At 50.4% G+C, this 23,819-nt stretch overlaps 1 protein-coding gene across 1 annotated transcript; it reads left to right on the forward strand.

The window, feature by feature from the left end:
- The first annotated feature begins 380 nt into the window (after positions 1-380).
- RNF141 (ring finger protein 141) lies at positions 381-20,209 on the forward strand. The gene is made up of 6 exons (XM_040327969.1): positions 381-499; positions 3,186-3,383; positions 8,898-9,006; positions 10,336-10,520; positions 14,987-15,094; positions 19,587-20,209. Exons 2-6 carry the CDS (start codon positions 3,247-3,249, stop codon positions 19,741-19,743), a joined length of 696 nt encoding a protein of 231 aa, XP_040183903.1. The 5' UTR covers positions 381-499; positions 3,186-3,246; the 3' UTR covers positions 19,744-20,209.
- The last annotated feature ends 3,610 nt before the right edge of the window (positions 20,210-23,819 follow it).

Below are 23,819 nucleotides of genomic sequence, written 5' to 3' on the forward strand. Positions count from 1 at the left end.
CTGGCGCGAGGGGTGTCCCTGAATGGCAGTTCGGAAATGTGGTCACCCTAAGGGTAGACAAATGGGAGAATAGTGTGACGTGTGATGAGCAAATAGGATAATATAGGGGCACAGAGTGAGCCAATAGCATTGTAGGGGGACAGAGTGTGAGCAGACAGATGATATTGGTACACAGAATAGAAGGGGGACACACAGGCTTAGCCAATGGGGTAATGAGGGGACAGACTGAACCCATGGGATAACTGTGGGAGCTCGGTGCTGCCCCCCAGCGGCGGTAGTTGGCAAAAAAATAATCATATAAAACTCAATAAGGGGCATTGAGGGCGAGCGCTGCCCACATCAAACATGGCGGCGGAGTTCCTTACGTTCCGGGCAGGCGCCGCGCTGGGTAATGACGTTCCTCGCACAGTGACAGCCGAGAGCGGAGAGTGTCCGACACTGCGGGGTCTGTGTGTGTCTATGGAGACCCCTCTGAGTGTCATCACACGGCCTGCCAGAGGTAGGTACACATCTACCGGGGACGGAAGTAGGTATCTTCTACACACATAGCGGAGGAGGGGGCATAGGTAGGTACACAGGTGGAGGGGGCAGAGGTAGGTGCACAGGTGGATGGGGGCAGAAGTAGGTGGAGGGGGCAGAGGTAGGTACACAGATGGAGGGGGTAGAGGTAGGTATACAGGTGGAGGAGGGCAGAGGTAGGTATACAGGTGGAGGAGGGCAGAGGTAGGTATACAGGTGGAGGGGGCAGAGGTAGGTATACAGATGGAGGGGGCATAGGTAGGTATACAGGTTCAGGGGGCATAGGTAGGTATACAGGTGGAGGGGGCAGAGGTAGGTATACAGGTGGAGGAGAGGCATAGGTAGGTATACAGGTGGAGGGGGGCAGAGGTAGGTATACAGGTGGAGGGGGCAGAGGTAGGTATACAGGTGGAGGGGGGCAGAGGTAGGTACACAGGTGGAGGGGGGCAGAGGTAGGTACACAGGTGGAGGGGGGCAGAGGTAGGTACACAGGTGGAGGGGGGCAGAGGTAGGTACACAGGTGGAGGGGGCAGAGGTAGGTACACAGGTGGAGGGGCAGAGATGGGTACACAGGTGGAGGGGGGCAGAGGTATGTATACAGGTGGAGGGGAGGCAGAGGTAGGTACACAGGTGGAGGAGGGGGCAGAGGTGGGTGGAGGAGGGGGGGCAGAGGTGGGCGGAGGAGGGGGGGCAGAGGTAGGTACACAGGTGGAGGGGGGGCAGAGGTATGTATACAGGTGGAGGGGGGCAGAGATGGGTACACAGGTGGAGGGGGGGCAGAGATGGGTACACAGGTGGAGGGGGGCAGAGATGGGTACACAGGTGGAGGGGGGGCAGAGATGGGTACACAGGTGGAGGGGGGGCAGAGATGGGTACACAGGTGGAGGGGGGGCAGAGATGGGTACACAGGTGGAGGGGGGGCAGAGGTAGGTACACAGGTGGAGGGGGGCAGAGATGGGTACACAGGTGGAGGGGGGGCAGAGATGGGTACACAGGTGGAGGGGGGCAGAGATGGGTACACAGGTGGAGGGGGGGCAGAGATGGGTACACAGGTGGAGGGGGGCAGAGATGGGTACACAGGTGGAGGGGGGCAGAGATGGGTACACAGGTGGAGGGGGGGCAGAGATGGGTACACAGGTGGAGGGGGGCAGAGATGGGTACACAGGTGGAGGAGGGGCAGAGGTGGGTACACAGGTGGAGGGGGGCAGAGATGGGTACACAGGTGGAGGGGGGCAGAGATGGGTACACAGGTGGGGGGGGGCAGAGATGGGTACACAGGTGGAGGGGGGGCAGAGATGGGTACACAGGTGGAGGGGGGGGCAGAGATGGGTACACAGGTGGAGGGGGGCAGAGATGGGTACACAGGTGGAGGGGGGGCAGAGATGGGTACACAGGTGGAGGGGGGGCAGAGATGGGTACACAGGTGGAGGGGGGGCAGAGATGGGTACACAGGTGGAGGGGGGGCAGAGATGGGTACACAGGTGGAGGGGGGGCAGAGATGGGTACACAGGTGGAGGGGGGGCAGAGATGGGTACACAGGTGGAGGGGGGGGCAGAGATGGGTACACAGGTGGAGGGGGGGCAGAGATGGGTACACAGGTGGAGGGGGGGCAGAGATGGGTACACAGGTGGAGGGGGGGCAGAGATGGGTACACAGGTGGAGGGGGGGCAGAGATGGGTACACAGGTGGAGGGGGGGCAGAGATGGGTACACAGGTGGAGGGGGGGCAGAGATAGGTACACATGAGGAGGGGGAATAGGTAGGTATACGGGTGGAGGAGGGGGCAACCCTTGGGGAACTGTTCCTTTCACTGATATGGGGCACCATTGCTCCCGCTGGCACCAATGATGGGGCACCATTGTTCCCGCTGGCACCACTGATGGGGCACACTCCGCCCCCCCTAAAGTTTGAAGGGCAGTAAAGTGACCCTTTGTTTCAGAAGTTTGGAGACCCCTGATTTAAATCATGGAGGTTCACGACACCTGTGGGCGTTACCCAGGGCAGTTCAGTTTGTGGGCCAATGCAGTTTGGATAGGAACGCCCACTGCTCCAGACTGGCACCCAACCCTTTGCATAACTCCTCCGCCCACTGCCAGCATCAGGACTGAGGGCTCCTGGGGCAGGGGGTTGGGACGTTTCAGGAAGTACAGCACCCTGCTGGCCCCTCCCACCAGCTATGATCTGCCTGCATTGCATAGAGAATCGCAGAATGACATCACTGGGTCTAAAATGAGATGTGTAATGAAAGCTGGCATGTTGATGGGGGGAGGGGGAGGGGGGGGCATGTTGATGGGGGGGGGGGGGGGCAGGAAAGTCAAAATTTTTTTTTTTTTTTTTTTTTTTTTTTTTGTTTACAAACTTTTATTGCAGGAGATAGAGAGCGGTACATAGTTGGTTATATATAAAGATACAGCATAATTATAAAAGATGTGGTAAGTTCATATCAGAAACAGAAATATAATATGACACAGCAAAGCAATTGGGGTTGACAGGCTTTACTTAGAGATGGGAAAAAACCATGGAGGATCTTGAAAGAATATTGAGGGAAGCCATGTTAAAAAGAATGTGGTATAATAAAGAAATTAGTTTGTATTAAAAAAGAGAGGTGAAGGAAAGTCAAAATATAAGCAGATTAAAGTTCCTTTTCAATGTTTTGTTCTTTTTCAGGACCCGTCGTTGTAAACGAGACCTGAATTGTGCGGGAAAGTATCTCCGCCCCGCCCCAGCGATGGGCCACCAGCTGTCCAGCCAGGGGGCCATCAACAAACTTCCCGAGAAGGTCGCCAAGCACGTGACCCTGGTGCGTGAGAGCGGCTTCCTGACGTACGAGGAGTTCCTGGGGCGAGTCGCTGAGCTCAACGATGTGTAAGAGTGCGCTATATATCCATCGGCGCCTGCGCTACATACATGACCCCGACATAGGGGGGCGAGGCAAACCCCCCCCCCCCCCCCACAAACCGCTAGGAAAACTTCCCTCATGAAGGATAGAATCGCTGCGTCAGCCGTTCCGTCATTCCATGACATTTCCAGATCAGTCTGCCGTCCTCTGTCATCCTCTATAGCTTCCTGATTCTAATGTCTGCCTAGCAACCATGGCAACAGTATGCATGCTTGTGAACAATAATTATCCTCATTTTCACCCTATGTTTGACCACGCAACATATTACCCCCCCTCCCTCCTGTAAAGACCATTTAGCTGGATTTAGAAAGATTTACGACGTAACTCTGAATCTGCGCCGTCCTAAGTTTAAGTGTATTCTCAAACTGAGATACACTTAAACCTAGCTAAGATATGACAGCCTGCGCCGTCGTATCTTAGGGTGCAATATTTAGGCGTAGAATATGTAAATAACTAGATACGCCTATTCACGAACGTACGTGCGCCCGTCGCAGTAAAGATACGCCGTTTACATTAGGCGTTTTCCGGCGTAAAGTTGTTCCATCAAATAGCTGGCCTAGTAATGTAAAGTATGGCCGTCGTTCCCGCGTCGAAATTTGGAAATTTTACGTCGTTTGCGTAAGTCGTCCGTAAATGGGGCTGGACGTAATTTACGTTCACGTCGAAACCAATACGTCCTTGCGGTGTACTTTGCCGCCATACACACTGGGATATTTACACGGACGGCGCATGCACCATTCGTAAAAAACGTCAATCACGTCGGGTCACGAGTAATTTACATAAAACACGCCCCCCCCATCCTCATTTGAATTAGGCGCGCTTATGCCGGCCACATTTACGCTACGCCGCCGTAAGTTAGGAGGCAAGTGCTTTGTGAATACAGCACTTGGCTCTCTGACTTAAGGCGGCGTAGCGTAAATACGATACGCTACGCCTCCTTAAAGATGCGGCGCCCTACTTGAATCTGGCCACATTGTCTAGTTTCTTGTGCTGTGATACTTTGGCTGACAATTACTCTGCCACGTAACAAATTTGTTTTATACAATTTGCTTGAGACTTCTGTTTTTGTTTGGTTGTGTGTGTTTAATAAAAATAAATATAACTTTTTTTTTTTACTATATAAAATAAGAATGGCAGGTCAGTCCAAAAAGACCCCTTTTTATAAAATAGAACCCCCCCCCCCTTCTCCTCTCAAGGGGTTCTTTATTTTATTGCCACAATATTTTGGAATTAAGAAACATGTTTGTATTGAAGAGAGTTAAGGTGAGCGTAACATTTAAGCCCCCGTTCCCATTGGAGCAACTTGTCATTCAATTTGACAGGTCAAGTCGCATTACAAGCCGCACCCTATTGCCTTTTAATATTGGGACACTTACCTGTCCCGGGTCTCCGCGATGTCCTCACCCCAGCCGATTTTTTCGGTATCGGCTGTCGGGTGCTGCCGTCGCTGTTCGTAGTGAGGGAAACTGGCAGCGAAGCCTTTGGGCTTCACAGCCGGTACCCTACTGCGCATGTGCGAAGCGTGCTGCGCTTTCTAATTGGCCTGGCGACGGAAGGGGGAGGGGGGAGCCAAACTTCTGAGTCATTAATAGCAGCTGCGATTCCTACAGTGATGCTGTGATTGGCCCACAGCTATTACATAGCTGTTACTAGCTCCCTTTGTTGCCTCCTCCCATGCTCGCCTTCAGGACTTCGTCAAAACCTCTCCCATCCTCTGGAACTCCCTGCCCCGGTGTGTCCGATCAGCCCCTACCCTGTCCACCTTTAGGAGATCCCTGAAAACTCATTTATTCAGGGAAGCCTATCCCACACCCACCTAGCAACTGTCACCGTGCCCCCCCCCCCCCCATCAAATCATTCTCCACAGCTATTACCTTTTGTACCACCTCCCCCTCCCTTTTAGAATGTAAGCTCTACGAGCCGGGCCCTCCTCTGCCTTCTGTGTTGAACTGTACTGTAATTGTGCTGTCCCCCCTATACATTGTAAAGCGCTGCGTTGACTGTTGGCGCTATAAAAATCGTGTATAATAATAATTAATTGGTATCTGGGCTAATCGCAGCACCCTGTACCATATGATTAGCTGTAGCCAATCACGGATCACTAGTACCGCTGTTATGAATGCAACTCTTTCATGACGATTTAAAACATTGCTATTAGTGAAATAGCTATTAAAGTGTGAAAAAAAAAAAAAATCCCTGATTATCCCCCCTTTCCAGAGTAGTACACTATGGCGACTGATAAAAGGATGTGTAAAAAAAAAAGTGTGTGCATACATACATACGTACGTGTGTGTATGTATGTATGTATGTATGTATGTGTGTGTGTGTGTATGTGTATGTGTGTGTATATATATATATATATAATATATATATATATACACACACATATAATATATAATCACTGGTGACCGTATGTAAAAAGAAAAAAAATATTTTTTATTTTATGTCTTAATTTCCCCCAAAAAATTGACAAAAAATTACTACTTTAACCACTTAAGCCCCGGACCAATATGCTGCTAAATGCCCAGAGGCGTTTTTACAATTCGGCACTGCGTCGCTTTAACAGACAATTGCGCGGTCGTGCGACGTGGCTCCCAAACAAAATTTGCGTCCTTTTTTTTCCCACAAATAGAGCTTTCTTTTATGGTATTTGATTGCCTTTGCGATTTCTATTTTTTGCGCTATGAACAAAAATAGAGCGACATTTTTGAAAAAAATTCAATATTTTTTACTTTTTGCTATAATAAATATCCCCCAAAAACATATATAACATTTTTTTTTCCCTCAGTTTAGGCCGATACGTATTCTTCTTCTACCTATTTTTGGTAAAAGAAAATCGCAATAAGCGTTTTTCGATTGGTTTGCGCAAAATTTATAGCGTTTACAAAATAGGGAAAAGTTTTATTTTTTTTTTTATTTTTTTTTTTACTACTAATGGCGGCGATCAGCGATTTTTTTCGTGACTGCGACATAATGGCGGACACTTCGGACAATTTTGACACATTTTTGGGACCATTGTCATTTTCACAGCAAAAAATGCATTTAAATTGCATTGTTTATTGTGAAAATGACAGTTGCAGTTTGGGAGTTAACCACAGGGGGCGCTGTAGGAGTTAGGGTTCACCTAGTGTGTGTTTACAACTTTAGGGGGGTGTGGCTGTAGGTCTGATGTCATCGATCGAGTCTCCCTATAAAAGGGTTTACACGATCGATGCAGCCGCCACAGTGAAGCACGGGGAAGCCGTGTTTACATACGGCTCTCCCCGTTCTTCAGCTCCGGGGAGCGATCGCGAGGGGGCAGCTAGAAACGAATAGCCGCGCCCTCGTCCCGGATCGCTCCTGAAGCCACGGGAACTGCCGCATGTACCGGGGGGGGGTCCCAATCGGACCCCCGACCCATGTCTAGGCAGGGACGTACAGGTACGCCAATGTGCCTGTCCGTGCCATTCTGCCGACGTATATGTACATGCGTCCAGAAGTGGTTAAGAAGCCTGCCATGCCTCTTCCTAAATACCTTGGACTGTCTACTTTCCAAAAAGGGGTCATTTGAGGATTTTAGGACCTCGAGAAATAAGATTGGCCATGTGTGACCAACCATTACAATTATAAACTGATCGTTTTTTTTGTCAGTGGGCAAACCTACAAAATCAGCAAGGGGTCAAATACTTTATTTTTTTTCCCCTCACTGTATATATCATCCAATTGGGACTCGCATCTATTTAAGGATATGTACTAAAGTGTCCTAAACTCTCTCACACGGCTGACCTCACAGTTGTGTGTTTGGTTCCAGAGTCCACTCCATGCATCCTCTGATTGCTGGTCACATGAGTGCCCGGTGTCTGGGGAAAGGTGTCCTCCTCCGAGTCATGCGGTGTGATGTCACACCCTCGCTGTGTACACATCAAACACCAGCTGTCTGGGCGAATGAGCGCCGGACCGTCTAATCCGGGAACACAGCGGATCATTCACACTGAGAGGAAACCAGAAATTCAGGTTCAGTCCGCTGTCCGAGTCTTCAAATTGAAGAATACTATTCCAGCTCATGGAGAGCAATCCTTGCATCACCTCGTCTGTCACACTGCAAAGGGCAGAAGATTTACTAATAGACCGGATGTTCTACATGATAAAAATGTATTTTTTATAGCCAGTTCATCTCTCCCTCCCCCTATGGACCAGAGACCTTCTTTTTTTTTTTTACATTTCTCAGTAATAAATGTATCATTACATAAGAAAGTAATACATATACTGTATATGTGTGTATCTATATTATATATTTTATGAAGAGGACAGCGTGTGGCCAGTATGGCAGGGAGGACATTGCGTGTTACCAGAATGGCGGGGAGAACAGCCTATGACAGGGAGGGCAGCATATGGCCAGTATGGTGGGAAGGACAGCGTATGGCGGGGAGGGCAGCGTGTGGCCAGTATGGTGGGAAGGACAGCGTATGGCGGGGAGGGCAGGAAGGACAGCATTTGGCAGTGTGTGACCAATATGGCGGGGAGGGCATCATGTGGTGGATAGGGCAGCGTGTGACCAGTATGGCGGGGAGGGCAGCGTGTGGCCAGTATGGTGGGAAGGACAGCGTATGGTGGGGAGGGCAGCGTGTGGCCAGTATGGTGGGAAGGACAGCGTATGGTGGGGAGGGCAGCGTGTGGCCAGTATGGTGGGAAGGACAGCGTATGGTGGGGAGGGCAGCGTGTGGCCAGTATGGTGGGGAGGGCAGCGTGTGGCCAGTATGGTGGGGAGGAAAGCGTATGGTGGGGAGGGCAGCGTGTGGCCAGTATGGTGGGAAGGACAGCGTATGGCGGGGAGGGCAGCGTGTGGCCAGTATGGTGGGAAGGACAACGTATGGCGGGGAGGGCAGCGTGTGGCCAGTATGGTGGGAAGGACAGCGTATGGTGGGGAGGGCAGCGTGTGGCCAGTATGGTGGGAAGGACAGCGTATGGCGGGGAGGGCAGCGTGTGGCCAGTATGGTGGGAAGGACAGCGTATGGTGGGGAGGGCAGCGTGTGGCCAGTATGGTGGGAAGGACAGCGTATGGCGGGGAGGGCAGCGTGTGGCCAGTATGGTGGGAAGGACAGCGTATGGTGGGGAGGGCAGCGTGTGGCCAGTATGGCGGGGAGGGCAATGTGCGACCAGTATGGCGGGGAGGGCAATGTGCGACCAGTATGGCGGGGAGGGCATTGTGCGCCCAGTATGGCGGGGAGGGCAGCGTGCGCCCAGTATGGTAGGGAGGGCAGCGTGCGCCCAGTATGGTAGGGAGGGCAGCGTGCGCCCAGTATGGTAGGGAGGGCAGGGCATGGTGGGGGAGCACAGTATATGACCAGTATGGCAGGGAGAAGAGTGTGTGTGTGTGTGTGACGGGTATGATGAGGACGGCGTGTGACCGGTAGGATGATGACGGTGTTGTTATAAGGACATTGTGTGTATCTGAGGGATTCCTCTGTGATGACTCCATTATTTCATTTCCTTTGTCTCAGGACGGCGAGGTTGGCATCAGGACAGGACAAACATCTCCTGTTTGAAGTGCAGCCAGGATCGGACACGTCTGCTCTGTGGAAAGTTGTTGTTCGTGTTTTGTGTACGAAGGTGAGCGCTGCGCTGCTCTGCGTCATTCAACGCCAGAAAACTGCCGTTATATGATATCCCGGTACTTGTCATGGCAATTTATACTTAAATCTGACCTCCGACCCCACCCAGTCTTGCACGGGTGTACCGGCTCCTCTCCTGGACTGAAACGGCTTCCTCTGATTTCACTGCACACAGTGAGCTTCTCATGATGTGTATTGGGCCCCTTTCAATTGGTATCCAATCAGGCAGGCCCTTGCGCTACGTGGTTTTGGTAAATCTGAAGAAAAAAATAGAATGAAAATCTAATACACTCAAGCGGGATTCCCGACAGGAAAATATCCGTTGGAAATCTCAAGGGGAAAACCCGAGAACCTGCTCTCTACTTTTCCCCCGTACAGACGATTGGTTTTACCAGCGGGAAAACTCAGATGAGAGATTTTCCTCGGGGATCCCGACCGTGTGTACGCTCCATCGGAATTTTACGGATAGAGGAACACTGCCAAAAACCGCCGGTTTTCTCGTCCACACGGCCGGGTTTTCCGATGGGGGAAAAAAGGGAGCAGGTTCTTTTTATTTTTTTTTGTCTGGCGTTTTTTGCCAGTTTTCCTTTCGGAAAAACTGCGAGGGAGCATACACACGGCCGGGATTCCCAGCCAAAAGCTCTCCTCGCAGTTTTCTCATCAGGAAAACCCGCTCGTGTGTACGGGGCAGGGCCAAACTTACCATTGGACTTGACTGGGCTCAAGCCCATGGACCCCCGCCCAATAGGGGGCCCCCGGGCCCAATCGCAGCAAACCCCCGTTCGTGGCATTCCCCTTTCCGCAATTTCGAGGCAATAACCTGTTCGCGGCAATCCCCTCCCGCAATTCTGCGGCAATCGCGGTAACCCCCTCCCGCAATTTCGTGCCAACCCCGGCACCCCCCCCCCTCTCAACAACTTCGGCAGATGGATATAATCCGTGGCACCAGGGGGCCCCTTCACTGCAGCTGTGTAAGGGGCCCCAAAAATTACTGAAGGGCAGCCCTGGGAAGAGGTAAGAAGAGCGTCCAGCGGCGCCCCCCCCCCTTGCTCAATAAGTATGATCGGTCAGCGCACCCACTCAACAACTTTGATAGGTCGGTTGGCGGATCCTGCAACCCCCCACCCCCCTCAACAACTATGATAGGTCGGCGGTAACAACCCATCTCCCCCCCTGCTTCTCTGATCTGATCCAGGGGGTCCCTTCGATTATTAAGCCCAGGGGCCCCCACCACCCCAAGTCCTGCCCTGGTACGGGGCATAATGGCGTGTACGGGGTCTTCGCCTCCGAACACAGAAATTGGTTGATATTGTTCTCTGTGTTCCAGATTAATAAAACCAGCGGCATTGTGGAAGTGTCCCGGATTATGAACCTCTACCAGTTCATCCAACTCTACAAGGACATCACCAGTCACGCGGACAACGTCTACGCTCAGAGCAGCGCGCGCGCCCAGGAGGACGCCGAAAACCTCTCTTCTGTGTCTTCCTGCCAAGCCAGCATCCTGATGGGGAAGTATGTAGACTAGTCCGTCTGTCCCTCCCCCCCCCCCCCCCCCCCCATTGTATAAGGGCGACCATACACACACCAATCTGAAAATGATCTCAAGGTGCAAGCCATCACAAAAACAAACTGCTCACAATCTTTTTTTTTTTTTTTTTTAAATAATCGACCAACTTGACACACTTGGTACTGTCCCACACAATCATTGATTTAAAAGTATGATTGATCAGTCATGAATTTTTCCGATCATATAATCAATCTGCATTGTAATTTATTCTGTAGCCCCATACATACAATGGATATAAAAAGTCTACACACCCTGGGTGTTGTACCCAAACAAAGAATTTTTTTTTTTTCCCCACATATAGAACTTTCTTTTGGTGGTATTTGATCACCTCTGCCGTTTTTACTTTTTGCGCTACAAACAAAAAAAGAGAGACAATTTTTGAAAGATAATACTTTTTTATTTTTTCTCCCCCAAAAAAAACAAATTTCATCGGTTTAGGCCAATATGTATCTTTCTACATATTTTTGGTTAAAAAAAAATCGAAATAAGCGTCAATTGATTGCGCAAAAGTTATAGCTTCTACCAAATAGGGAATATATTTATGGCATTATAATTATTTATTTTTTACTAGTGATGGCGGCAATCTGCAATTTTTTTTTTTTTTTTGGAACTGCGACATTGCAGTGGACAGATCAGACACTCCTCCCTTCTTCTTTTTTTTTTTTTTTTTTTAAACTTTGTTTTATTAATTTTCTGCAATTACAGTCATCAAAAAGGAAAGGCACAGTACACGGTACAATATAGGCATAACATGGCACAAAATGCAACCAACTCATATCACTATACTGTACTTCCCTCCCTCGGGATAATTACCCCGGTCCCTCAACGGAGGAACTAGAAAAACAGTTGCTCCCGGGTAACCCATGTGGACCAAACGTGGCCAGCTGTCATAGTTACCCACCACCCGTGGAGCTACCTGATAGGTACAGAACAATACCCCCGACACACTCACGAACACTCAAGCATCCATCCGAACCATCCACTCAGATTTCAGAGACGTCTGTGCAGGTTCCTGCGCAGAATGTCTAATGAGATCGCACCCCAAAGTCACCAAAATAAACTACTTTTGGGAATCGGTGTGAAGCTGCAAATGCGGCATCAGACGGTGCCATTGCCGGCAATAGCCGCCGATTTGACATGTCAAATCGCTGCAATATGAACCAGGGGTCAAACATGTAAAATAGGAGTCAGTACACATCTGCCATCATTTTAAAGTGCCTCTGATTAACCCCAAATAAAGTTCAGCTGTTCTAGTAGGTCTTTCCTGACATTTTCTACAGCATCCTACAGCAAAAGTCGTGGTCCGCAAACAACAATTTGGGGTTTTGTGATCCTAAATGAAGAGTAGTCATGTCCCTGTCTGTGTCCTTCCTGTGATCCCAGCTGTGTGCAGAGTACTGTGCCCGTCTTCCGGGACTCGGCCTGTGTACAGCGGACCTCCCTGGAGCTGCCAAGTCCTCTCTGTGTTTATATTGGATGAGGGCTGAGGGGGCTCTGGAGGGGAAATAATCATCTTGCAGTTTCCAGCCAATGACGTTTCATGACAGCTAATCTGTCACTTCCATCTAAATCGAGGGGAAAAAAGAGCCAAAAGGAAACCAATTTGGCCCGGAGCCGAGCTCCACATATTTACACAGCATCCACGGGAGATTATTATTTTTATTTTTTTACAAGAGATATTTTCCTGGCAGCCTTTCACCGTGAACCCAAAACCACTAGAGATGTTCCTCCCTAATACCACAAACATCATGTAAAAATGTATTATTATGTAGACACATGCCCTGTATAGTAATTGGAGATTGCACAGTCTGGTTGTTGTATACTGTATGTGGTGAGTCCTTTTTAAGCCCTCAACTGAGCTCCCTGAACATGAATTGCATAATTAGATGTGGATAGCAGTGTAGGTAGGGGGGGATACCTGTAGTCCATGTGGGATGCAGTGGTGTGAGAAGACTGCCTGTGGTCCATGTGGGATGCAGTGGTGTGAGAAGACTGCCTGTGGTCCATGTGGGATGCAGTGGTAGGAGGCGGGGCTTCCTGTGGTTCATGTGGGTTTTGGTGGTGGGAGGGGTCTACCTGTGGTCCATGTGAGATGAGGTTTTGGTAGGGTGCTTCCTGTGGTCCATGTGGGATGCAGTGGTAGGAGGGGGGCTTCCTGTGGTCCATGTGGGTTTTGGTGGTGGGAGGGGTCTACCTGTGGTCCATGTGAGATGAGGTTTTGGTAGGGTGCTTCCTGTGGTCCATGTGGGATGCAGTGGTAGGAGGGGGGCTTCCTGTGGTCCATGTGGGTTTTGGTGGTGGGAGGGGTCTACCTGTGGTCCATGTGAGATGAGGTTTTGGTAGGGTGCTTCATGTGATCCATGTGGGATGCAGTGGCGGGAGGGATCTTCCTGTGGTCCATGTGGGAGGTGATGATAGTAGAGGGCTTCCTGTTGTCCATATGGAATGCAGTGGTAGGAGGGTGCTTCCTGTGGACCATGTGGGATGCAGTGGTGGGAGGGGACTTTCTGTTGTCCATGTAGGATAAATTGGTAGTATGGGGCTTCCTGTGGATCACATGGAATGCGATGGTAGGAGGGGGCTTCATGTGGTCCATGTGGGAGGAAGTGGTAGTATGGGGCTTCCTGTGGTCCATGTGGGATGAAGTGGTAGTATGGGGCTTCCTGTGGAATGCTGTGGTAGGCGGGGGCTTCCTGTGGTCCATGTGGGATGAAGTTGTAGTATGGGGCTTCCTAAGAATCATGTGAGATGCAGTGGTAGGAGGGGGCTTCCTAAGAATCATGTGAGATGCAGTGGTAGGAGGGGGCTTCCTGTGGTCCATGTGGGATGCGGTGGTAGTAGGAGGCTTCCTGTAGACCATGTGGGATCTATTGGTAGGAGGGGGCTTCTTGTGGTCCATGTGGGATGTGGTGGTAGGAGGGGGCTTCCTGTGGACCATGTGGGATCTATTGGTAGGAGGGGGCTTCTTGTGGTCCATGTGGGATGCGGTGGTAGGAGGAGGCTCCCTGTGGACCATGTGGGATCTATTGGTAGGTGGGGGCTTCTTGTGGTCCATGTGGGATGTGGTGGTAGGAGGGGGCTTCCTGTGGACCATGTGGGATCTATTGGTAGGAGGGGGCTTCCTGTGGTCCATGTGGGATGCGGTGGTAGTAGGAGGCTACATGTGGGATCTATTGGTAGGAGGGGGCTTCTTGTGGGATGTGGTGGTAGGAAGGGGCTTCCTGTGGTCCATGTGGTAGGAGGGGGCTTCCTGTGGACCATGTGGGATGCAATGGTAGTAGGAGGCTTCCTGTAGACCATGTGGGATGTGGTGGTAGGATGGGGCTTCCTGTGGACCATGTGGTAGGAGGGGGGCTTCCTGTGGACCATGTGGGATGTGGTGGTAGGATGGGGCTTCCTGTGGACCATGTGGGATGCGATGGTAGGAGGGGGGCTTCCTGTGGACCATGTGGGATCTATTGGTAGGAAGGGGCTTCATGTGGTAGGAGGGGGCTTCCTGTGGACCATGTGGGATCTATTGGTAGGAAGGGGCTTCATGTGGTAGGAGGGGGCTTCCTGTGGACCATGTGGGATGCGGTGATAGTAGGAGGCTTCCTGTAGACCATGTGGGAGATGTGGTGGTAGAAGGGGGCTTCCTGTGGACCATGTGGGATGCGATGGTAGGAGGGGGCTTCCTGTGGACCATGTGGTAGTAGGAGGTTTCCTGTGGACCATGTGGGATGCGGTGGTAGTAGGAGGCTTCCTGTGGACCATGTGGGATGCGATGGTAGGAGGGGGGCTTCCTTTAGTTCAGGTGGGAGGGGCTCTTGTGGCCACCTCCTTTATTTCCATGGATTTTATTGACCACTAATTATTCTTGTTGGGAAAAAATAAATAGCTGGAGAGCTGCACTCCAAATATTCACCTTTATTGAACATTTTAAATCATGGCATCAAAGGTAGGTACAGACTAAATGCACAGCCGCTGACATGTTTCACACCAGGCATGGTGCTTAGTTATAGCTATAACTAGGCACCATGCCTGGTGTGAAACATGTCAGAGGCTGTGCAGTTAGTCTGTACCTACCTTTGATGCCATGATTTAAAATTTTCAATAAAGGTGAATATTTGGAGTGCGGCGCTATTTTTTATTTTTATTTTTCCCAGCACCCTGCTTGACTGTGGAGACAGCTGACCTTAGGAGAGGTAATTAGGAGCGGTGCACTCCCACATTTCATTCGTCTAATTACTCTGGTTGTCAAGTTTGCCGGGGGGGGGGGGGGGCTCACTTGCAAATCAAGGTAGGTACAAAGCTCGTTTTCCACACATTTGCAGCATGATGGCATAGATAATGGTTTCCTGTTCTGTTGAAATGGCTTGGTAGAGTTTTTGATACAATCTAATGACCGGACTTTGCTCTTCCTGTGTGGTAGGGTGAAGCAAGTTACAGACGAGGAGGAGTGCTGCATCTGCATGGACGGCCGCGCCGACCTCATCCTGCCCTGCGCCCACAGCTTCTGCCAGAAATGTATTGACAAATGGTGAGGCGCCCCGTCATGTGGCCCGCTGTAACGGGGGAAATTCTTATCATATTTCACTCATCCTAGAGATTCAGGATTGCTTTTGACTCAGCAGAGATGAGTTTGTTTTCTGACTTGGTTACTTCAGCTCATAGGTGTGCGCAGCCTATTGCATTAGGGTGTGCACCCCAACGCCCAAACACACACTACCGATCACTCACAGTGTTCATTCAGAAAGGGAAGGGGCCAGTAAATTACATGTTTACTGGCCCCTTCCCCACTCCTAAAACATCCCAGCATCAACAGCCGTTAGGAGAGGAGGGAAGCTGGCAGCGCTGCGGTGGGGAAAGATGGGAGCCAGGGCTGTAGAGGGAATCTGTGCTGCACAGGGTGATTAGGGTGTGCCTGGGCACACCTGGCACACCCTGTGCGCACGCCTATGCTTCAGCTTTAGTGAGTGTCTTAACAATCCAGAGCAGAGAAATGTTTACAATTCTGTATGGGCCTAATGATTTGGCAAATGCCTTTTTTATTTCTTAAAAGGGAACTCTGCTCACCTTGGCTCCAGCCATGAGGCTTCCTGGAGCTCCCCGCCAACATCTTCGAGTGGCTGGCTTCCGGGTATCAGTTGCCGACCACTTTCATTGGCCGGTGCCCATATGACGTAACTCGTGTGCGGGGGCTTCGGCATTGCCAAATCACTACAGTGAGCTAATGCAGAAGAGCTAAAGTATGTCTCTAATGTATAAATGTCACTGACAGGGAAGGGGTTAACCACTAGGGGGCGAGGAAGGGGTTAAGTGTGTCCTAGGGAGTGATTCTAACAGTGTGGGGGATGGGCTTGCTGTGACACGACACTGATCGCTGCTCCCAATGACAGGGAGCATACGATCAGTGTCCTGTCACTAGGCAGAATAGGGAGATGCCTTGTTTACATAGACATCCCCCTTTTCTACAGCTCCGGGACACCGGCGAACATAGAGTCCGCGGGTCCCGCGGGCACGGTCAAGGAGCTTGTGGCAGGGGCGCGCACGCAGCGGAAAATTTAAAGTGACGTACGTGTACGCCCATTTGCCTGTCCATGCCATTCTGCCAACGTAAAAGTGCGTGCGGCGGTCGGCAAGTGGTTAACCCAAAAAAAGTTTTAAAAACGGATCCTGCACCTTTAACACATGTTATATGACACAGTGCTTGACCCCTATAACACCTAAAAAAAAAAACCTGGCTGATCCTGACAGTTTCTCCCCACCTCTCTGTAAACTGACCACAGTGTATCATGGCTGCTGAGCCCTGACACTGTGGTCAGTTTACATTCCTCTGTCAGCAGGCTGCTATCTGTTCTCCCCTCTGCTCTTGTGTCCTCCCCTCTCCCCTCTCTGTCTGTGTGTGAGCCACCCCTCCCCCCTACTGCTGCTCTCATAACACTAACCTGTATACACCATCAGTACTGCCTCCTATTGCAGTGTTCCCCTCTGTGAATGGTTTCCACAGTGGAACCTTGGATTACGAGCATGATCCGTTCCAGGAGAATGCTTGCAATCCAAAGCACTCGCATATCAAAGCGAGTTTCGCCATAGAAGTCAATGGAAATTACGATAATTGGTTTCCCATTTACTTCTATTGCATGCAATACAGCATGTGGCCAGAGGTGGGGGGGGGGGTGCCTGAGAGCCTCGGAAATACTCAGGGACAGCTCGGAAACACTCAGGAATGGATTCAGAGTGTCACTGGCGCCCCCGCATTTCTGGCCAAATGTGGTACTGCACACCCCATTGGCTTGAATCCTGCTCGTTTTGCGAGACAACACTCGCAAACAGAGTCAAGATTAAAAAAAAAAAAAGCTGCTCGTCTTTCAAAATGCTTGTTAACCACGTTACTCTTAAACCAAGGTTCCACTGTAAATATAAATGCTGTAAATACCCAATTTAAGAGCCGAGATTGCGATCACAAGACCAGCCAGCTCTCTCCTCCTCCTCCCCTCCAGACTGACATCAGCAGAGGAACCTCAGCCCCGCCCACTGCATCTCTCAGAGGAGGAAAAGAGAAAGCTGGCCAGTCATGTGATCGCAATCCTGGCAGTGAAATTAGGTATTTGCAGCATTTATTTTTATAAATCAAACATAGAGGGGGACACTACAATAGGAGGCAGTGCTGATGGTGTATACAGGTTAGAGTGGCTTACCAACCACTCTAAAGCGGAGGTCCACTCGAAAACATTTATTTTTTAAAAGCCAGCAACTACAAATACTGCAGCTGCTGACTTTTAAAAAATGGACACTTACCTGTCCAGCACGCCCGCAATGTTGGCAGCCGAGGCCGAGCAATCGCTCGTCTCTCGGCTGCCCCTGCCGCCATCCTCGGTGAGGGAATCGGGAAGTGAATCGTTGCGGTTTCACTGCCCGGGTTCCCTACTGCGCATGCGCGAGCCTGTCCTCACTGGTGGAAGAGGTGAGGAGTTCTGCGCAACCTAGCACGCAGACATAGTGAAAGTGCTGAGTATAAATAAATAAATAAATATAAATACTGATAAGTGGTAACACAAACACGAGCAAATAGAAGCTCAATCCAATCCAGTGAGAGAGTGAAAATGTCCAAACAATAAATATAAAATGTATATAAAATATAAAATATATAATATATAATATTAATATGCAATAAATATACAGTCTATTTATACATATGCATATATAAAGTGAAGTCTATAGCCGTGAAAAAGTGTCCATTCATAGGGTGAGAAATGGATAAATAAATAAATAAATCTGGTGATCCAGTGCTGATAGTGTTTCTTCAAATAAGTATAGGCTGCCACAGGGGATGTAGCTAATGTGATCCCAGAGCGATCCAGTAAAGAGTGTTGACAGATGGGTGTAATAATCCCTCCCTGAGCTCCCGGGACTCTTACCTCCACACAGATAATCAAGTGCGTCCACTATAAGTATCTCGACCAGACCTCCGTATGTATACTCCACTAATCCTCCTTAGATATCCATGGCTGGGTCCTCTTATCCATCCAGACCGTCAGTGTGCCCAGGAGAAAAAGTAGGGGAGACACAAAAACAGAGGAGGGGACTCCAATCGTGAAGTAGTAAGCACAAGCCAATATTTATTAAAGAGGGAAAAAGCTGCGCTTACATGTGATCTAAAATTATACAGCAAGGAACTATTTAAAAACGAGCGGCGTTTCAAGCGCCTGTATACGTCACTCCAGGTGTACGTCCTCCCGTCCAATCCCTACGCGTTACGACACGTGTCACGTGTCTTCATCCCCAGATGAAGACACGTGACACGTGTCGTAACGCGTAGGGATTGGACGGGAGGACGTACACCTGGAATGACGTATACAGGCGCTTGAAACGCCGCTCGTTTTTAAATAGTTCCTTGCTGTATAATTTTTCCCTCTTTAATAAATATTGGCTTGTGCTTACTACTTCACGATTGGAGTCCCCTCCTCTGTTTTTGTGTCTCCCCTACTTTTTCTCCTGGGCACACTGACGGTCTGGATGGATAAGAGGACCCAGCCATGGATATCTAAGGAGGATTAGTGGAGTATACATACGGAGGTCTGGTCGAGATACTTATAGTGGACGCACTTGATTATCTGTGTGGAGGTAAGAGTCCCGGGAGCTCAGGGAGGGATTATTACACCCATCTGTCAACACTCTTTACTGGATCGCTCTGGGATCACATTAGCTACATCCCCTGTGGCAGCCTATACTTATTTGAAGAAACACTATCAGCACTGGATCACCAGATTGATTTATTTATTTATCCATTTCTCACCCTATGAATGGACACTTTTTCACGGCTATAGACTTCACTTTATATATGCATATGTATAAATAGACTGTATATTTATTGCATATTAATATTATATATTATATATTTTATATTTTATATACATTTTATATTTATTGTTTGGACATTTTCACTCTCTCACTGGATTGGATTGAGCTTCTATTTGCTCGTGTTTGTGTTACCACTTATCAGTATTTATATTTATTTATTTATTTATTTATTTATACTCAACACTTTCACTATGTCTGCGTGCTAGGTTGCGCAGAACTCCTCACCTCTTCCATTATTATATTTGTGTATTGTAAACACTTTAGGTTTTGCAGCAACTTTTTGATACATTTGGTTTAGGGTTTATTCATTGAGTGTCTATAGTAGCGCATAAGCACTGTCACTTTATTCACTGTCCTCACTGGTCCCCGCTCTCTCCTGGGACCAGTGTGTTTCCTAGGAGACAGCGGGGGGACGGCGGATGAGAAGTGGCGTGAGTCTATGCCCGGAAGTGGGTGCAGATACCTGTCTTAGACAGGTATCTGCACCCCCCTGGACGGTGCCAAATGTGACACCGGTGGGGGGGGGGGGGGTTCCGAAAAAGCGGAGGTTCTATTTTTGGGTGGAACTCCGCTTTAATACTATAATGTATTTAGGTGACTATAAACCAAAAATATGACCATTCCTTCTCCTAATGCAAATATATTTCGCTTAATCTTCCTTTTAACAGGAGCGATCGGAACCGCAACTGTCCAATCTGCCGCCTGCAGGTGACCGGAATGAACGACTCCTGGGTGGTGTCTGACGCCCCGACTAAAGAGGACGTGGCCAGCTACATCCTGAACCTGGCGGATGAGGTCGGGCAGCCCAATGACACTTTGTTCTGACCGCCGGCAGACTTCTACAGACACTGCCGAGACGCGTATTGCGCACTCCCACCGCTCGGCCTTTCCTGCGCGAATGACGTTCATCTGTCTCCGGGTGAATGGAGCTCTTATTCAGGCGCAGCGCCGACATTAACATTTTGAAAAAGAAGAAAAATGAATTTCTTGCAGTCTCCATTCATTTCATGCGGCGGGGCAAGAGACTTCTTCTAGACACTACAGATCTACTAGGACTTTGTGTGTTGGTGTGCGAGTGTTTCGTCTTTTCATGGTGGAGCCGACTGAATTGGAGGACGCGACCTCCCCCGCTCTCCTTGATGATGAATAATTATGTTATTTAAAGATCAACTCCACTGAGAACCGGCATGGCGGCGTTTGAGGCGGGCAGGGATGGACTGAATCTCCCTTCCGTTCTTTATATCTCTCCGGTGTTGAGACTTTGGTGCGTTTTTTTTTTTTTTGTTTTTTTTTTTTTTGTGTTTTCCTCCCTTCTCATTGGTCCTTTTTTTTAAAGTGGTTGTAAACCTCAGACATGAAATATGAACAAAGGATATCCCTCTATAGTGTGTACTTGTTGCAATCCAGAGCACTAAGTGTCATTCCTCTGCTATCAGTCACTTCTGATGAGTTTTTCTTGACACCAAGAGAAATAAAGGTGACAGGGGAGGGAGTTCCAGCTGATTGACAGCCTCAGCTCTGTGCTGTGTGAAGGGGGGTCCCCCCCCCCTGTCAGGAAAAAGGGGGTGGAAAGCTGAAGTTAAACTCTGCAGAGCTCAGTGAGGAGACCTCTAGGAGGGATGGGGGGGGGGGGGTCCCCCACCCCCCTCCCAGAGCAGGGCCGGTGCAAGGATTTTTGCCAACTCAGGCGAAGGTGCATTTTGAGGCCCCCCACGGCACACACGCACAGGGCACAGCAAACAGGGCATAGCACATCACCTTATAGCATACCAGGCCACATCAGGGTAAAGGGCACAGCACATCAGGGCACATAACATTGAGGCACAGCAGACTGGGACATCAGGGCACGGGACATCAGGACACATGGCACATCAGGGCACAGGGCATATTGGAGCACATCGGGGCATATTGGAGCACATCGGGGCATATTGGAGCACATCGGGGCGTATTGGCGCACATCGGGGCATATTGGCGCACATCGGGGCATATTGGCGCACATCGGGGGAAAATTGGAGCACATCGGGGCATATTGGCGCACATCGGTGCATATTGGCACACATCGGGGCATATTGGAGCACATCGGGGCATATTGGAGCACATCGGGGCATATTGGAGCACATCGGGGCATATTGGCGCACATCGGGGCATATTGGCGCACATCGGGGCATATTGGCGCACATCGGGGCATATTGGCGCACATCGGGGGAAAATTGGAGCACATCGGGGCATATTGGCGCACATCGGTGCATATTGGCACACATCGGGGCATATTGGAGCACATCAGGGCATATTGGAGCACATCGGGGCATATTGGCGCACATCGGGGCATATTGGCGCACATCGGGGGAAAATTGGAGCACATCGGGGCATATTGGCGCACATCGGTGCATATTGGCACACATCGGGGCATATTGGAGCACATCAGGGCATATTGGAGCACATTGGGCCACAGCGTTTACCTTTCAACCAGTATGCAGGAAGCATCTGTGATTAGTTCTCTCTCAAGTCACGCTGCCCCGGTGGCCTCTCTTCTCTTCTCGTCCATCCCAGATGACGTCACAAGCAAATGGGGATGGACCAGAAGAGAGGAGGGGCCGCCGGGGCAGCGTGACTTGAGAGAGAATTTATCACACACACTGCCAGTGTGGCTGCAGCGCTCCCCTCCCTCCCTCCTCCTCTACACTTCACACACAGCAGTCATCTCCCGCTGTGTGTATCGGAGCTTAGTGTGAAAACTTTGGCCGCGCTGTGAGAAAAGTCGCGCCCTCCTAGATCAGCTTGTGTGATGGACACATTGTTCTGCCTATCACACGAGCTGATCTAGGAGGAGGGCGGGACTTTTCTCACAGCGCGGCCAAAGTTACCACACTAAGCGGGAGATACCTGCTGTGTGTAATCCTGGGACTGACAGAGACGAGAGAGACAGTGACACTGTCAATTTTCCACCCTGTTCCCTGGTGCCGTAAGGCAAGTGCCCATGTTGCCTTGCGCTGGCGCCGGCCCTGTCCCAGAGGTCTCCTCACTGAGCTCTGAAGAGTGTAACTTCAGCTCTCCACCCCCTTTTTTCCTCCGTCCCCTTTTTTTTCCTGACAGATTAGACAAGTTTTTTTAAATTCTAGACTTTAATGGAATGTAGACAAACGGGTACAACTTATGCAGGGGGATTTGTTTCATCTCTGTGTATCACCTGAGGCCACTCGCATCAATGGGTGTATGTAAGGGTTTACAACCACTTTAATGAAGGCGTCACCCTTTTATTGCTTGTCCTGTGTGTATATATAGTATTGGATCCAATAGGAAAGCGCAACGCCATCTTTTGACATTGTAATCCCTGGGAAAGTGGAGATGGGGGATATAGGAAGCAAATGCTTGACTTGCTGATCAGTTTTTGGATGGAGGGGGCCTCGCGTAAGTTTTTCACCTATCTCTATCTACATATATACATTTAGTATTGCTGCCATGAAATGTGGATGTCTCATATCACAGCACATGTGATGCCCCATAAATCGCAGCATTGCCCACAAGTGAATGCAGGTGGAAGAGAGTGATCTGGTATTGTAGTTTGCCTGGTTGTCAGAGATTCTGAAGGTTTATTGGCTGATATCTTGGCCTGCACAGTGATATTGGTTGACCTTTTAGCACAACGCCAATCCTGCATGGGTCGGTACACCGGAACTTGACTCTCCTCTGCCATACTGCTTTCCCATCAGGCTCAGTGTCATTGGATGACCATTGGCACCCTACCTTCCTGGTTTCGGAATCTGGAATGCTACCTCACTGGCAACCGCTACACTGCTTTCCTGGGCAGCACAGTGCAGTTGTCAGATGTTTAGCACACCACGTCCCCGGGCTTTAAGTGCAATTGGCTGGTCTCTGGCCAGTTTGGTGCGATTGGCTGGTCTCTGGCCAGTTTGGTGCGATTGGCTGGTCTCTGGCCAGTTTGGTGCGATTGGCTGGTCTCTGGCCAGTTCGGTGCGATTGGCTGGTCTCTGGCCAGTTCGGTGCGATTGGCTGGTCTCTGGCCAGTTCGGTGCGATTGGCTGGTCTCTGGCCAGTTCGGTGCGATTGGCTGGTCTCTGGCCAGTTCGGTGCGATCGGCTGGTCTCTGGCCAGTTCGGTGCGATCGGCTGGTCTCTGGCCAGTTCGGTGCGATCGGCTGGTCTCTGGCCAGTTCGATCAGCTGATCTCTGGGCAATACGGTGCGGTTGGCTGGTCTCTGGGCAACACTGTGCGATTGGCTGGTCTCTGGGCAACACTGTGCGATTGGCTGGTCTCTGGGCAACACGGTGCAATTGGCTGGTCTCTGGGCAACACGGTGCAATTGGCTGGTCTCTGGGCAACACGGTAAGATTGGCTGGTCTCTGGGCAACACGGTGCGATTGGCTGGTCTCTGGGCAACACGGTGCGATTGGCTGGTCTCTGGGCAACACGGTGCGATTGGCTGGTCTCTGGCCAGTTTGGTGCGATTGGCTGGTCTCTGACCAGTACGGTGCGATTGGCTGGTCTCTGGGCAGTACGGTGCGATTGGCTGGTCTCTGGGCAACACGGTGCGATTGGCTGGTCTCTGGGCAACACGGTGCGATTGGCTGGTCTCTGGGCAACACGGTGCGATTGGCTGGTCTCTGGCCAGTTTGGTGCGATTGGCTGGTCTCTGGCCAGTTTGGTGCGATTGGCTGGTCTCTGACCAGTACGGTGCGATTGGCTGGTCTCTGGGCAGTACGGTGCGATTGGCTGGTCTCTGGGCAGTACGGTGCGATTGGCTGGTCTCTGGGCAATACGGTGTGATTGGCTGGTCTCTGGCCAGTTTGGTGCGATTGGCTGGTCTCTGACCAGTACGGTGCGATTGGCTGGTCTCTGGGCAGTACGGTGCGATTGGCTGGTCTCTGGGCAGTACGGTGCGA

The sequence above is a fragment of the Rana temporaria genome, chromosome 11 (assembly GCF_905171775.1).
Source record: "Rana temporaria chromosome 11, aRanTem1.1, whole genome shotgun sequence".
In the NCBI taxonomy this organism is placed as follows: Eukaryota; Metazoa; Chordata; class Amphibia; order Anura; family Ranidae; genus Rana; species Rana temporaria.